General features: G+C 39.9%; 2 protein-coding genes across 9 annotated transcripts in view; one reads left to right on the top strand and one right to left on the bottom strand.

The window, feature by feature from the left end:
• The window catches only part of LOC141018075 (MAM domain-containing glycosylphosphatidylinositol anchor protein 2-like), a 253,791-nt gene that overhangs the window by 121,756 nt on the left and 115,668 nt on the right, over positions 1 to 16,367 (bottom strand). The window lies entirely within an intron of this gene.
• LOC141017993 (low choriolytic enzyme-like) lies at positions 13,081 to 16,116 on the top strand. Of its 2 annotated transcripts, none has more exons than XM_073492835.1 (8): positions 13,081 to 13,143; positions 13,333 to 13,351; positions 13,487 to 13,540; positions 13,725 to 13,871; positions 13,989 to 14,106; positions 15,529 to 15,707; positions 15,790 to 15,871; positions 15,975 to 16,116. In XM_073492835.1, exons 1-8 carry the CDS (start codon positions 13,081 to 13,083, stop codon positions 16,114 to 16,116), a joined length of 804 nt encoding a protein of 267 aa, XP_073348936.1. The 2 variants fall into 2 exon arrangements, with proteins under 2 accessions (XP_073348936.1, XP_073348935.1); XM_073492834.1 differs by having other exon boundaries at positions 13,478 to 13,540.

The following is a 16,367-nucleotide window of genomic DNA, read 5'->3' as shown; positions in this document are numbered from 1 at the left end:
TGTATAAGCACCATTTCAACATTGTAATTTGGTTCATCAAAAGGAGCTAATTTTAACTATTTTATATACTGTTGTTGGGTAGTTTGATTTATAATAATGCATCAGATTTTATAATGTGACCATTTGTTTAAGCAAACTGACTTACAGTACAGTACTTTTGCAAATACCTTTGCAAATATGGATTACTATGTGAGGGGACACACAGCAAATCAACCCCCAGCAGTCCCTGCAATCGCCTGTTTGGAAGAATCAGAGGAATCTTTCAAGTTACAACATGCACGGGCTTAAAGCCAATTAATCAATTATAAATGTGTCTAAAGCACCTTCTTCTATCTCCTAACCCTCCAGAGCAAAAGTACAAGATGTTAAATGAGTGAGTGGTCATGTGTCATGTTGAGCAGCAGAGCAGAGGTCATTTGGGAGCAATGAGCTGAAAAAAACAATTCTGCTGGTGGCACATTTGGATGTTAATTAGCTACTTTTTTCTGATCTCGTTTTTTTCCCCCTGCCAGTTGGGGAATTGGCATTGGCATAAGAAGCACATCTGCCACTTGCATTGATGTGAGAAGTGCAAAAGAGTGCAGGGAAAAAATCAATGCTAAATATTGAGCTGATCTTTGCAGTCAAACTAATGCAGAATTACTCTGAAATCACTTGTTTATTTGTGCGACAAGCGCCTGTGATTAAACTGTGCTGTTGCAAATGTTGAGCAAATGTTGCCATGTGAACCTGTGGGTTAAGATGGGAGATTTGCATAAATGTGCATCTCAGGCTGTAGTGTCACTCCCCCGCACTTCTCCACCCACCCAACCATCTGCAGGCACACACAAACTCTCACTCACACACAGCTTCCTGATAGCTTTAAGTTTAAAAAGGGGAGTGGAGGAGCTGCCGGCAAGGAGCAGGAATCTCAGATGTGCCCCCCCCCCCCTTTTTCATTTCATTATTTCATTTCCATAACAGTGACATCATTTCCCTCTGCAGAAACACACAATGGGGACAGAAAAGTAAGGAGGCTGGAGGTGAAGAACAGACTTAGTTTAGTGCTCTGTCTGCATCTTAAGTCCGTGCACGCGGGTGTGTGTGTATCTCGAGTTGTTTTTTTGAGTGTGCATTATGTCATTGTGTGTTGAATGAGCAGCTCCCAGTGGAGTGCCGAGCCTTCCTTGGCCTCAGTTGAGGGAGATGGAGACAGCTTTATCCACTACCGCCAATGGAGATTAAATTGGATTTGGCTAAAAGCAGCCTTGTCACCACGGTTCTGGAGTGCCTGAGTGGCAGAGGGGGTTCTTGGCAATGGTGGAGACTCTAAATTTGACAAACAAATGAATGGAGAAAAAAAACCTCCAACAGCTGGTGCTCGTTGTCGCTGTGGGCTTAATGTCCTCAGACCAACCCCTCAGGACCACTAACCATATCCTACTAGTTTTCTGGGCTCCACAATCACCTTCTCAGAATAGGAGAGCCAGATAGTGATAAACAGAAGAGACCGAGACACAGAAGGAGGGAAAAAAAACATATGCAATATGCATAATGTCACAATTTAAATAAGAATAGTTTCTGTTATCACACGAAACTCATTATGAATTCTGTGCCAGGACCACCAGAAATAAACCTCTAGGTGGTTACAAAAGGGACTGCCGGGACAGAAGTCAATTTCAGCTGTATGATAAAACTGCACAATGCCAAAATAAAAAAGCTTAGTAATAACATATTAACAAAATAAATAGGTTCAGTATTATTAGTCTGTTCATAAAAGGTAGACCAATTCATTTCAGATGTTGCAAATGTCCCCAAAAAATGAAATTGGGTCCAAAATACATATTGGTCACTCACTGCCCACTTTAAATCAATACCACTCATTACATATGATTGCTGCAGTTGATAAGTCATAATGAAAACACGTTTAACCAATGTTTGACCCATTCAAAACAGATTTCTGTCCCAGGTTGTCAGGTGTTATCACAAGACAAAAAACACAAACTCTGTGATTTCAGTGACACAGTGATACCAATCACCATACGTTTCTGGTCATTCCAGAAGAAGTAAGGCTATGGTGGCACAACTTTACCTTAAACATTATTCAAAAGTTTGGCATTATTGCTTTAATGCAACAGCATACACTCTTTAGTCACCTTCAAGCCAGCAATAATTGAATTTTTTTTTAACTTTAGCTCTAGAATTAGCTTTTAACACAAAACTAACACAATATTAAAACATTTTTTGTTAGCGATTCTTCTTTCAATTAAAGGTGACCCGGCCTTCCAGTGTCTGTGGAGCAGTCTCTGGGATTGTGTTGGTGGTGGAGGCTCTGGTAAGCAGCTACTGTGCAAAACTTAAAATAAACGATGTGTCTGACATTTTTATTGATTTTCACCACTCAGTGGAATAAAACACATTTTGTAATACCCAGACCACATTATGTCCAGTCCATTAATTCATGGTTGAATCTTGATCCTAATTCGACTTCTGGCTACTTTTGGCAGCATCTTTGGTGTTGGTGCTTGAAAGGTACTTGAAAATGTTTATCGCTTATTGTCCCGTCTAAAAGTGAAATGAAATATCTGCCCATGAACACATTGTCTTTTCTCTTTTTAAAAGTCACCTTTAAAAACTCTTAAAGACTTGCTTTTTACCGATTTAACTGTTTGTGTTGTTGTCTTTACTGTTAGTTTAATTGATTTTACTGTTTAATTATCCTTCATTGCATTTTCATCTATAATTAGAATCCTTTATGTAATCTCTTTAATTAACTGTTGTTTATGTGTATGTAAAGGGCTTTGTAACGTGTTTTGAAAACCGATATATAAACAGAGGTATTATTACTATTATATAAGCTCTGCTTTGGTTTTCACCGTCTCCTGACGGCTAATTTTGTCTGTTTGTCTGTTATTTGATGCTGGGAGGACAGCGTGCACTGGGTATATTAGAGCTTTTTCAATAAAATTAGCTGCCTGCTGCTGGTGGAAACAAGCTTGAAGAGAGCACTGGGACTCAACCAAAACAGTAGAGTTTCGGGTCATAAAGCCAAAATAATGAGCTAACTAAAACTCCTCACAGAGCCGACCATGTCTGTCACTACCTGCGAGTCCTTTCACAGTATACAAGGGCTGCAACTAACAACTATTTCATTAGCTGTTGATTAATCTGGATGAATTGATTAGTTGATTAGTTCTACAAAAATGTTGAGCAAAGCCCAATATGACGTCCTTGAATGTCTTGATCAACAACCCAAATATATTCAATTTACTGTCAATAGAGGAGTAAAGAAACCAGAAAGCATTCACGTCTAAACAACCAAATAATACATTATCAAAATAGTCACCAGCCAGATTCTGTTATAAGGTAATGGTTATTCTCTGATAAATCCAAAGTGATCATACAGAAGGTATTGAAGAACAAGACTGATATAATATGTTTTCCCTTTCATACCACAGCTGAGCAGATTTCACCATATCCAATTTGAACATGAGTTATGGTTGAAGGCAGGGTTGGCAGTGTCCTCTCAGGTGAAGCAGAACACTGGCATTTGTAAAATCAGCGTGAATTCACTGGATTTTAACTCTGAGAACGGATAAACATGATCCATTGCCAAAGGCGTCACACTCTGAATTCTATTATTTTCGATGCTTCCCCCCTGCCTTGCACTTTAGAAACTGTGAGCTTACAACACACCCGGCCCTCCCTACTGTATAATTGAGAAGCAACTCATCCGCGGGGTCATCCATGTGTGTAAGGCCTTGAAATGGTTTGCCGACAGCACATGCATATTATTACATCAGGGGTTGTCAGAGTGTATTGATTACACACTGTAATGCACTTGCATGCACTCCTCGGCCTACACTGTTATTGTAAATGAGACTCTGTATAGATCCGGCTTCGCACTATCAGCACAGATCATCTATCACACGGTGTGTACCCCGGGCTGCAGAACACAGACATTCAGACGGTGCAGAGTCCGCAGCATCACAGAAAACACAACATTTTCTTCCAGCTCAGCAGAAAAAGACTGACAGCCATTATTACGATCAAGAGGGACATGTCAGGTGGTCTTTTTTGTGGCACAAGCTTACTGTCATAGATTGGGTACTTGAGAAGAGATAGCTCATTAACACAGCAGAGGGGTTTGTTTGTCAGATCATTCCACAGACAAGGAAACACCACAAGAGCACAAGACAAACCATGCACAGATGTGGCTCGAAATCGTGCTATTTATAGAAAACAGACATGCACACACACAGTCATACAAACACATACCCATGTGCACACACACACACCTTGTTACTATAAAATTAGGCCATTGTAAATCTGCCAAAGCCCCGCTGAGAAGGAGAAAGAGAGAGGATGAGGTGGGGAGATTTAGAGGACAGATTCATCTTTGCTCCCACATCTCGGCGCTGCACAGCAGGGGTTATGGACCTTGACTGCATACAGCTGCATCCATTATGTTCATGCAAGCTTTATGTCATGCAAACCCGCACTGAGGAAATGACACAAAAACGAGCTCAGTTTCATCTGATGTATTACTTTCAAAGCCCGTTAGCAGATACTTGTTCTTTTACTCCAAATAAAAACGTGTGAAGTTAACAGAGCAGAATATCAGGGAAAAAACGCTGTGAGAAGCACTTTGGAGTTTGGCTTGGAGCGCTGCTGTGATGGTACTGTCTCTGTCCATGGTGCTGAAGCATTCAGCAGTTGTTATTTTAACCATGCAGGGAGAGCCCGCTGCACAAACACAGCTACGCATGCTGCTGCCCACACAAATGTAAGCATCGAACCAACCAAACTGAACAGGCAGAAGTTACCTAATACAACACTGTAGGCTTATTCTACTCCAGCACATGCATATATTAAGGATAGACCGATATGTGTTATCAAGGAGACCGATATAATGTAACTAACTACAATTTACTCAATTACTGTACTTAAGTACAATTTTGAGGTCTTCTACATGAGTATTTCCTTTTTCTGCTTTTCTGCTTCCTCTCCATTGCATTTATTTGATAATTTTAGCACTAGTTACTTGCAGATTCAGATTATTCAGCGTTGATAGGCTATTAAATGTAACCAATCAGATAGTGCTATGGGGGGGACATTGAGTGGGACCACAGAGTAGTGACTACAGACAGAGAAAAGATGCTGCACCAGACCCTGCATTTTGAAATTAATCTATTTTATCTGTAATCAGACACAAAAAACACTGATACTGATATCAGAATAATGCTGAATATTGGCGCTAATAAACACATCATCTTGGGCTCAATGTCCCTGGGTTCCTTTACCTGTAACACCAGCACTCTGTGCATGTACCCTTGAATATAAAAGCTCTGCTTTGAGTAGTTGTCTGACCTTTTTATATTGAGATTAAATTATAGACCTTTTTCACAGCAGGCATTGTGACTTAGCAGGAGAAGCCCAGGTGTAACTAATAATGCTAATTAGTGCTCTGTTCCAAGTGAGTCACCCTTCACAATACCACGGTCTAGATTTAGCTCACTTATTGTTATAAATTACACCTGTGCTTTCGCTGCTATGACATCTCAACATGTCTTCTTTGAAATGCAGCATTTATCTTTATGCTTTTCCACCATAATATGATGTAATTATGATAAAAAAAACTTATTTCTGTGAGTATAATTTGAAAGATTATCAGGCTTCTCCTTCTAAAACAGCCTCCTATTTCAAGAGCTGTTTTTTTTTACAATGTTAAATATAACATTATCAAATGTTGTGCAGGAAAAAAGGTGCACAGCTACACAAACTACATCTGCCCGAACACGTGTTGTAAAATCAATGAGGAGGAGGAGGTACTGTTTGACTGAATATTGCTTGTTTTTGTCTGCAATGGGTAGAGATGTCAGAAGCTGTTAGCACTTTTTGCTCTAATTCTAGGGGATAAATTAATTGGTCAGGCACAAACAAACACTCTACACATTACCTACTACATTTTACAGCAGAAACAGAATGCTTGAGTAGTACTAAAACCTCTGTACTATCCTCTGATCTAATGCTCATGTCAACAAGGCGCAGGCATGTGTTATAGGCCCATTAAAGTCAACATGGACAGAGAACACTGAACACATCCTTGGCTCGACTGAGCCAGTACGGGTTTTAAGAGAAATAAACTTAAAGGCCTTTACGAGGACATGATAATGGAAAATTCACACTCTCATTAAAATAAAGTTAAGCGGTGTCTGCTAGCTCATGGTATTATTAAGAAAGGTCGTCAAGCTGTAGGTGTTTGACTACCAACAATAGTACACAGTCGAACACTCACAGTACGACAGCCAGAGTAGCAGTTAAGTAAGCCTTCGTGGCTTTTTCCTATCCCATTCTACCAGTCTCTCCATTCACCGTGCCACTTTGGCATAGTGGGGCCTGTTGTTGCAGTTTGATTTCCCTAAACAACACTAATCGGACATCTGTAGGGAAGGATAAAGCCCAGATTGGCTGTAACCATGCAGCAGTTCTCTGTCGATAGGCCTAACTCTGGCCAACACTCACACGATTGGCTGACGCAAGGCGGCAGCTTTCTTTATGGTTGGCTAGCAGAAGGCCAGCAACAGCTCACTGAGGATAGAGTATCTGGCAACCCTCTGAAGATTGGGTGCTTCCCGCCAAGAAACTGTCTTATGATTGGCTGTAGCGACTCCAGAGTGAACTGATTGTCCTATCAATGCCCACAGCGCGGGCTGGCTGACGAAACTGCCTGCTGGCTAGCTTTGCAATATGCAGCTATCCATAACACCTCCAGGGGGCATATGTCCATGTCTTTGCGTGTGTGTGTGAGTGTGTGTGAGTGTGTGTGTGTGTGTGTGTGTGACTGTATACCATCCATAACTTTTCCATTGGGGAGGTGCGCAGCTAAGCCCTGCCAGCAGGCTCTAACACCTCATTATTCTAAGCCAGGCAGGAAATGGGTTTTAGAGATCTCTCACTGAGCTGTGCTCTTGGAAATGAGGGCTACAGGTCTCCCAATATCAGCAGCACAGACCCAGGAAATGCCTATTTAGTTCATGTTAGCCACACTGCAGCACTCCACCGAAAAAATCAAACCCAGTTGACTAGGCACGTACTGTAGTATCACAAAACACAAACTGTTACAGTCTTGTGCAAATTAATATGGGTCTAAGGGTTTTTGAGATTTAATGAATTTGAATTTTTCCACTGAGTCTTGTTAACTGAAGGGTGCTTATTCAATGTGATGTTAAATACAGCTCAGCAAAATGATGAAGATGAAAAATAGCAGCGTCTAAAGCCTCATTAGGGGATTTTCTACATTTGGGTGAAAAAACTAAGTAAGTAAGCTCATGTACACTGACTGGGGCGTTTAAGGAAGGAGGCAAAAGAAGCAGAAGGGGAGGAAGCTTAAGAGACAGAAGACAGAGAAAAGTTATGTGTTAAACAAAATAAACAGTCTACAATGTGGGATTATTTTTTTGAAACAACTGACGTGTATGAGTTCTGAGATGAAAAGTGATGTGGTGTTTTGTCATCACATATTTTGTCATATACGGTAATTTATTCATTAATCCATATAAACATGAATTTATCCTCCACTACTCACATCAAAACGTGCCAAAACTGTCAAAAACTAACCAGACCAGAAGTTAAAAACATCTTAATAAACCTTACATTGCTGATAAGACCTCTGCACTATGTAATCTGACACAAAGAGGTGTGTGCTAACAGTGATCACATGCACCACCCATTAGCTTGGGTGTGACTAAGCCATACAAACAGCAAAACACCACCTACAATCACTGTTTACCCAGCACAGGCTTACAGCTTTGTACCTGCAAACAGAGGACTTATGTCATGTTATTTACAATCCCAAATTCTTCACAACACAGTTTACTCTAAGATCAAGAGAGTCAACAGCCATGCCAGCAGGAGGCTGCACTTATGCAGAGTGGTACTTTTAAGTAAATGCTAACAGTATAATTCTTATATGCTTGCAAGGACTATGTCGATGTTAAGTATCATCTTTAACATGCTCACCATCTTAAAACCCCAATTACAAAAAGTCTCAACACGAAACGTAAATAAATCCTTTCCCCCCCCTTCAGTTACAACCATAAGTCTATCAGCTGTTACCAATTACCTGTTTACCTGTGGAATATTCCCAACAGGGGTTTTTGGAGCATTACAGTCTTTAGTTGCCCCAGTCTCAATTTGTTTAAAACGTGTAGCTGGCATCAAATTCAGAGCATATATTTACATAAATCAATGAAGTTGATGCAGTAAAACATTAAATATATTGTCTTTGTACGGTTTTAAATTGAGTAAATGTCAAAAAGGATTTGCAAAGTATCACATTCTGTTTTATTTATGTTTTACACCAAACTTTTTCAGGGTTGTTGTTGGTTAGCAACATCTGCTAATAGTACCAAACAACCCTGATGGGTATTTTTTCAGGTTTAATGATATCTGATTATAAAGCAAAGTATTGGACAAATGATCACTAAAGTCTCAAACCAAATGATTTCTAAGAGACAATAAGAAGGATGTAAAGACATAACGACCACATAACAAACTTTTAAAATGCTGGATTAATATAAAGTTTCCTACAAGTTAAATTAATTATATCATCTACACTGAAATGCAGATAGGATGGGTTTGTTTCAGAGGCTGTAGCCTGGAGGCGGGGGAAATGGGCAACCATTTCTCTAACATCATCAACTCCAGAAGGGCTGGGCTGGGGATGCGTGGGTGGGCAAAGTGGATGAGTCAGACTCTTCCCTCCTTTAACATCATTTTTGAGGGATCCTTGAGGAGGGGGTATATTGGGTTAGTGGCAACCAATAAAAGTGTTTTATCCCTGAAAATCCCAATAATACCCCTAAATAACCCAATATCTGATTGAGTTGATGTTTAAAACAGAAGACAGTTTGTTCGGCTGGACCCTTTTGACCAACTACAGACCTTGACAGACGAAAACAAATACAAGTTAAGATGTTCTCTTGTTCACTACATCCTCTTTTTACTTCACTACTATTTCTCTCAGCACAAAAACCTTTTATAGTATAATTTCACCAAATCCAAGCTCTTGACACCTCATCCATCAACTGCAAATTATACCCTGTAAGGACTGAGCGACTGGATTGTGGCTTAATCAATTGCATTTCCGCAATAATACACCTGATTTAATTTACTATTCGCCTAGCTCTTACAAGTCTGGTAATTCACGCCAATTAAGAAGGCGTTTATATTCAATGTATTTGTTCCTGTTTGTCTGAATGTCAATTAGTATGAGCAAGATGTTTACATTCTCAGATTGACTCCGCAAAAAGACACACAAAGGAGACAGACAGAGAGCTACTTTTAGTCTTCAAAGATTTTGTTGAAGAAAAAAACAAACAAATAAATCCATTACTGTGAGTTACTAATGCTGCAAAAACCAACTTGTCACCCGCAGACATTAAATGAGAAATTAGTCTGCTTGTGGGGAAACAACAGGAGAAATATCCGGCTTATTTGAAGACTCGCTTGTAAAAACACATAATGAGTCAGATCACAGTGGATGCTTGAAATATGAAAGCAGTGTACAAAACAGTTAATTGTTATTTTGACATGCAGTTGGGTGCAGAGCGAAAGGCGAGTGAAGGGAGAGTGAGTAGGGCATGTGTGTGGGGTAGGACTGTGAAAGGAGAAGGAGCTGTGAGTGAGTAAGAAGCAGCAGAGCAGGCTAATGCGTTTCATGTCACAGGGTGGTTATCACGGCAGCCGACTTCCTGGCACACACTCCCACTGAACACCAGTGCAGCCATTCCAAATGTTAAGCACATTGTTTAATAGTCCATTACGTAAATTGATATTGCTCATTGACTGTTGTCCTTGGCTGCCCACATAGTGTCAGAGAAAAAGACAGGGATCCAGCACAGTGGAGGGATAAACAGAAGATGCCATCGCTGTTGTTTGGTGTTCAGGAACAACGTGCCAAAACTTCCCATCAGCTCCACTTCCTCTGAATACTTTTTTTAAGACACAATAAATCAAGTAATAATAGTAAAAACTAATGATTATTTTGGCAATATGCAGAGTAACTTTTGATAAATCATTTAGTTTAATGTGATGTCTTCAAGCTAAATATGTTCTGTTTTTTACACATTGGAGAAGCTGGAATCAGAAAGTGTTTATCTTGCTTGAAAAGTATTGATCAAATATTAAGACCGCTGCCGCCTGATGTCCTGGTGATTGACTAATCAACTAATTGTTTCAGCTCTAATCAGTTTACTTCCATATGAGACAAAGAAAAACAGCAAAGGCTCACGCTGGAGAGGCTGGAACCAGAGAATGTTGACTCCAATGACGAATGAAATGATGAATCACTCCATAAAGTCATAGTTAGAGCTCTAATATAACACTACACAGCACAATCAGAAGTTACAGAGGAGTTATTTCAACTCTTGTTAGGTTAATTCAACTCTAATATGAGTTATTCCTCAAAAACTACTGGTGTTGTTACAGGGAGTCAAACATCCCTTGATTTTCAGCATTTTGAAAAATGCTCATCACTATTTCGCGGAGCCCAATGACATCTTCAAATTGCTTCTATTTTCCAACCAATAGTCCAAAACCTTAAGTCTCAAGGACAGGCAGCAAATCTTCACAGACTTTACAGATTTTTAAGATCGTTGAACCAGGCAATGTTTGCATTTGTGCTACCCCAGAAATGTGTTGAATTACAGATAAAAAGAACAATCAAAGGTTGTTCCTTGTCAATTTTGAAATGTATGCAAGATCACAGTTTATGTTAAAGTCAATTGAACCCATGAAAAAGAAGAGTAAAGGAGGACAAGCTATACTTCAGACTGCACTGTATACAATATACTATAGTTTTACTCTGACAGGTTATGGTTTCCTGAAGCTTCTCCTCTGCTTCACAAAGTGCAGATGTTTGAGGTGAAATGAAAAATCTTTGTTGGGAGCACTAGACTGACATCCAATTGAAAAAGATCTACTTCCCCCTGCAGTTAGGGAGGCATTAGGAATAAAGCTCAACCGAATGGATGGGTCATACATCATTGAGCATTACTCGTGCTGCGCCTGTGCCTCTAAAACACAAATTGGATTACCTGTGCACCCACGCGGATCACCCGAATTGGACAAGCACATGCAGGACATACAGAACACACACACATACACACAGGCACATATAGACATTGCATGCGTAGACTGCATGATGCAAACATTGTAAAACTGTACAAATCTATAGGGTTTTACTGGGCTGCAGTAAAGGGAGTTCACACATACAGCACCTGCAGTCTATCTCTCTTTAGGACACAAACACACACACACACACACACACACACTAGTGCAATTTTTGTTCCCTGATAATAAATGCCACATTATTGTGATGTACAGCGCAGGACCACATCGTATAAAGGTTGCCGTGATGGAATCTCCGTTTGAAGCTGCCGGCCTTGACATGCGGAATCAGATCCTAAAACTGTTTATGGCGCTATGAAGCCAGACAGCATCCCTCTTCTCTTGTAAACAATCCACTGGAAGCTGATGATTTATAAGCGAGGCGTCCAATAAATCTGAATACTCATCTCTCTAAACAACCCATTTCTGGATTTTGAGATTTTAGATGCCTGTTTTTTTCCGTTAATCACAGTCTGGGGGCCAAGGCCCGGCCTCTCCAGCGAAGATCACCACAGATGCGGCAGCAGCGGCGGTGATTCAATAATAAATCCACGACTTTACTGCCAGTCACTAATTGAGTCATTATTAAACAACACATTTTAAATGGAGCCGCACAATAATGCAGCGGGTTGCTGCAGTGTAAACTAAAAAGCTCTAAAGGGCTGTAAAGGCCACAGTGGCTGTTTAGCCCTGATAGTATCTTTAGTGCTGCAGTTGTTTGTAATGAAGCTCTTTGGTGCCAAAATTTGGATCAAAAAGCAAGTTTGTTCTGATACCAGTGGTTCCGTAAGTCGTTTTTTTGGCATAATAAAACACAAATTTTCTGGCTGGAACAAAAAACACAGCAGTGTGGGGAGTAACAGCACAGCAGCTCCAAACCAAAGAGATGTTCAAAGCGGCGGAGCAGCTCCCCTCAGGAATTAACAGGAATCTAATAAGAAACTTGATTTTTTAAAAACACTTTTTGAAAACTCATGTAATCAATTTAAGAGATGCTGATATAAAAATATGGTTTGACCAAGATGTTAGGGGGAAAAAAGAAATTACAGAGCCAACAAATAATGATGTATTCACAATATTAATACAACGATGGAGGATGTTAATCCAGAGGTTTACTTTACTCTGTTCAAGTCTCTTTCTTTCTCTATCCATCTTTATCTATATTATCCATACTATGCTAATTATGTTTTTTTCTTTTATTAAATATTATTTTTATTTTATCCTTAAATTTCTTGTTTTGTTTAACCATCAATCAAAAACACAACAATATTCATCTACATATGACCAAAAAAAACAGCAAATACTCACATTTGAGAAGTTGACACCAGCAAATATTTGTCATTTTTTCTTAAAAATGACTGAAACGACTAAACAATTTTCTAAATAGTCAATCAACTAATCCATTAACTGCTTCAGCTCTAATTTAAAAACACCACATTTATTCTTTAGTACTGAAATAGTGTTTTTAAATTGCCATTTTTAAAGGAAAGGAGGATTTAAAGCTCAATTCATGTCAATGCCTGCAAATCTATAATACAGCCCTGGTGCTGTTTGTTTCAGATTGTGTATCTGTTATTTTTGGAATAAAACTTTGGGACGGGCCCAGATCTCACGAGCGAACCCCCGCTGGTTAAGAAGGCCATCTGAAATCTGATGCTAAGCGAGCCGACAGCAGCCCGTTTTCACTGTAATCCGCCAGAATAAGATTATCCTTGTGTAGCGACAGTGGGCCAGGGTGGGGAGGGCACTCCCATCAGCTGTGTGTCTAAGACAGAGCCCATTGAACACCTACTGCTAATCTCTGTATAAACACACACCCTGACAGCACTGAATAAAAACTCAGCCCTGACTGGACTTCAGCATCAGTCCTCGGTGAGACCAGTGAAGTCTTCGAAGCATCAACTCAACTGTCAGCACCTTCAGACAAAAATGGACCTGAGAACAACAGTTTCTCTTCTTCTGGTGCTGCTCCTGGGCCTCTGTAACGCTCATGTAAGAGATAACCCTTCACATATACTGTACTAGAACAGCCTGTATGCAGTGTATGTATGAAATGAATGAAATGTTATGTCCCAGATAATCGCTGTCTATTTTGGTCCAGAGCATTGCATTGCATTAGGCCGAGTTAAACTACTGTAAAATTGAGTAAAATGCTTTATGTTTTTTCCATTTTTTCCACAGGATCATGGCACTGATAATGGTAAGTGACCAAATCTAAGTGCATCTCTTTGCAGCCGTGTCTAACAGACCAGATCGAACAGATATAACGCTGTCTGTCTGTGTGAAAACACAGTTGTGTAACTTCTGCTTTGCTTCCATTGATTAGAGATCTCAGTGGAGAAGCCTGACATGGAGGACGTTACCGAGACTATTCTGAGGATGAATAATGGTGAGTTTTCAGAAAAGATATTACAAGGACAGCCAAACATTAGTTTCTCACAGAATTAGTGCAACTACTCTATATAATAGAAACCATTTATAATATATATAACACATTTTTGACACACACAGCAATGGCTTGAACTTCTGACAGATCAAAGTGCATTTTTTTTCTTTTCTGATCTTCCTAATAGGATCTAGTGATTATCTGATGGAAGGAGACGTGATGATTCCAAAAACCAGGAATGCTATGAAGTGCGTAAGCAAAAGATACAGCTGCCTGTGGCCGAAGTCTTCCAACGGGAATGTGGAAATCCCTTTCCTTTTAAGCAAAAAATACGGTAGGTTTGACCTTTTAAGGTACTACATTACTGGAACTGGATACTGCATATTAACATGTCTCTTTCACCTACTGACTGGACCATCTGACTGATGAAGTACTTTCTCCACAATCTCAGACAACAGTGAGAAGACTACGATTTTACGGGCCTTGAAGGACTTTGAAACTAAAACCTGCATCCGCTTCGTTCCTCGTGCAGCTCAGAGGGCGTACTTGAGCATTGAACCAAGATATGGGTGAGTTGATAACTAAAGCACAGGAAAAACTGAAGAAGTATAAGTAGTGTAATTAAAAGCAATCAAGATAATTCATCTGTTAAGAAAAACATTAACAGTAAAATCACTTTATTTCACCTTAACATATCCATCTAGGAGCCAGGTGAATCAGGTTTTGCACACTGGACAACATACAGAGTTTCCACTTTAGGCAACTTAATTTACTCATAGCCTAAGTCAGGATGCCCTCCTGTGAAAGACAGCTCTCTCAATACAACGTTTTGAGCTGTTGTAATGCAGACAGACATTTGATGCTACACGCAGGCATGGGTGGATTACTGGACAAGACACAGGCCTTGGAGCCAGGCATCAAGGGGCCCCTGGGCCAAAGCCTCTGTTTGAAGTGACAAATTCATGTTGAGGAGTCACAGATCTCAGTTTATATGTAGTTCATGTTTGAATATTTATATGGTTTTAATGATTTTTCCTCTTCAGCTGCACAGCATACTGAGGCTACAGTAACATATTAGTCAAATATAAAGTAACATTAGTGAAGCTGTTTGAATCAGTTTGCCGGCAGAACGGCTCTGCTTCTCAGGCTTTCTGTGGTAATTTCTTTTTATATTTTGTGTATAGCGGTCTAGTTTAAATATAGCACATCTGTGCAGAGGAGTGTCAGTGCAGACAGAAAACAAAACGACTACAAAGAGATGTGAAACGACAACAAAGGGGATGCAAAATTGACCACGAAGAGACACAAAACAGCTACAAAGAGGTGCAAAACGACTACGTTACAAAACAACTTCAAACAGCCAAAAAACTACAAAGGGATGCAAAACAACCACAAAGACACATAACAAAGAAGTGAATGACTACAAATAGACAGCCGTGTTGTTTATACTCATTTTGCATCCCTTTCAGTCTGGAGGTTTTGCTCCTATAGAGGAAGGTTGGAGGCCCAAGGTTTTCATTATCCGTCCACACAGGTTAATGCTCCAACCTGCATTAAGCTTTTAACTACTGCACAAAGTGTTTTTTTAATCCAGCCCTCTCCCCTTTAGTCGGTCAAAATGCTACCCAAGCATTTGTAAGTCCTCTCTGTAACCTCTCTGCCGTGAAACAGCAAACAATCCGAGTTGAGCATCAGCTCAAAACGAGAGCTTTAAAAGCAAGCGAAAGAGGAGGTAAACTGCAGGTTTAGATCCACAACAGCTGTTTTTTCCTGTTTGTACAAATAATGCATCTGTAGTTAGGTCAGCTCCTAGCAACGCTAACAGCAATTAAAACCCATCCCCAAACATCATCATAAAGCTAATTATTAAAGCATTTCCACACAAGGTGGCTGAAAAAAAGTAAATTACATTAATTTATAAATGAATTGTCAAGTTTCATGTTGCAAATTAATGGTCTCTGTCTCTCTTTCACTATCATCTACACTATTAGCTGCGCCTCTTTACTAGGTCGTACCGGAGACAAGCAGGTGCTGTCACTGCAGAGGTATGGCTGCGTAAGTCACGGCATCATCCAGCATGAAACGCTGCACGCGCTGGGTTTCTACCACGAACACACCAGGAGCGACCGTGACCAGTATATCAAAATCAACTGGGACAACATCAATCAATGTAAGAGTCTCACAGCGCCGATTATGATCGATTGATTCAAACTGATATAGTCTCATGCTGATTGACTTTTTTTTGCCACCAGATTTTCTCAACAACTTCGAAAAGAAGGACACAAATAATCTCAACACTCCGTATGACTACTCCTCTATCATGCACTATGGAAGGTAAGAAAGGACAAAACAGTCTTGAAATAAGCCCATGTGGAATCAACTGTATTCTAATTTCTGAATTATTCTTTTTTTCATTCCCATTGTTCAAAATCTGCAGAACTGCCTTTGGAAAGCTAAGATCAGAAACCATCATCCCCTACCCTGACCCCTCCATTCCCATTGGGAATAGGGAAGGTATGTCCAAAATTGACATCTTAAGGGTCAACAGGCTCTACAAGTGCTGGAACTACATCGGATAGAAGATTACGGCAGTGTGTCTTAAATTTTGACATGATACTTGACATTCGTGTGACAATAAAGTAGTTAATGCATCAATCTTTTGTCTGTTGTCATTTCAAGAGTATCAATTGTGCGTTTCTATGAAAACAGGTAGATCTGTGTTCAAAGCAGCTGTCCGATTTGCTACTTTGGAGAGTACAAATTTATAACAGATGGCCTGTGTTACAAACTAGAGGCATGAAGTTTGATAGAAGTGGATGTTTACGAGGCA

Source organism: Pagrus major, chromosome 22 (genome assembly GCF_040436345.1).
Source record: "Pagrus major chromosome 22, Pma_NU_1.0".
Taxonomy (NCBI): Eukaryota; Metazoa; Chordata; class Actinopteri; order Spariformes; family Sparidae; genus Pagrus; species Pagrus major.
Note: the sequence above shows the minus strand (reverse complement) of the source record. Positions and strands in the feature narration are given on the sequence as shown.

What these genes read in the sequence shown, in the direction of transcription:
- LOC141017993 (XM_073492834.1), top strand. Translation starts at nt 13,081, where the DNA reads ATGGACCTGAGAACAACAGTTTCTCTTCTTCTGGTGCTGCTCCTGGGC. An exon ending in TATTCTGAGGATGAATAATG is followed by an intron (nt 13,541 to 13,724) that starts GTGAGTTTTCAG and finishes TCTTCCTAATAG; the next exon opens with GATCTAGTGATTATCTGATG. An exon ending in TCTATCATGCACTATGGAAG is followed by an intron (nt 15,872 to 15,974) that starts GTAAGAAAGGAC and finishes CAAAATCTGCAG; the next exon opens with AACTGCCTTTGGAAAGCTAA.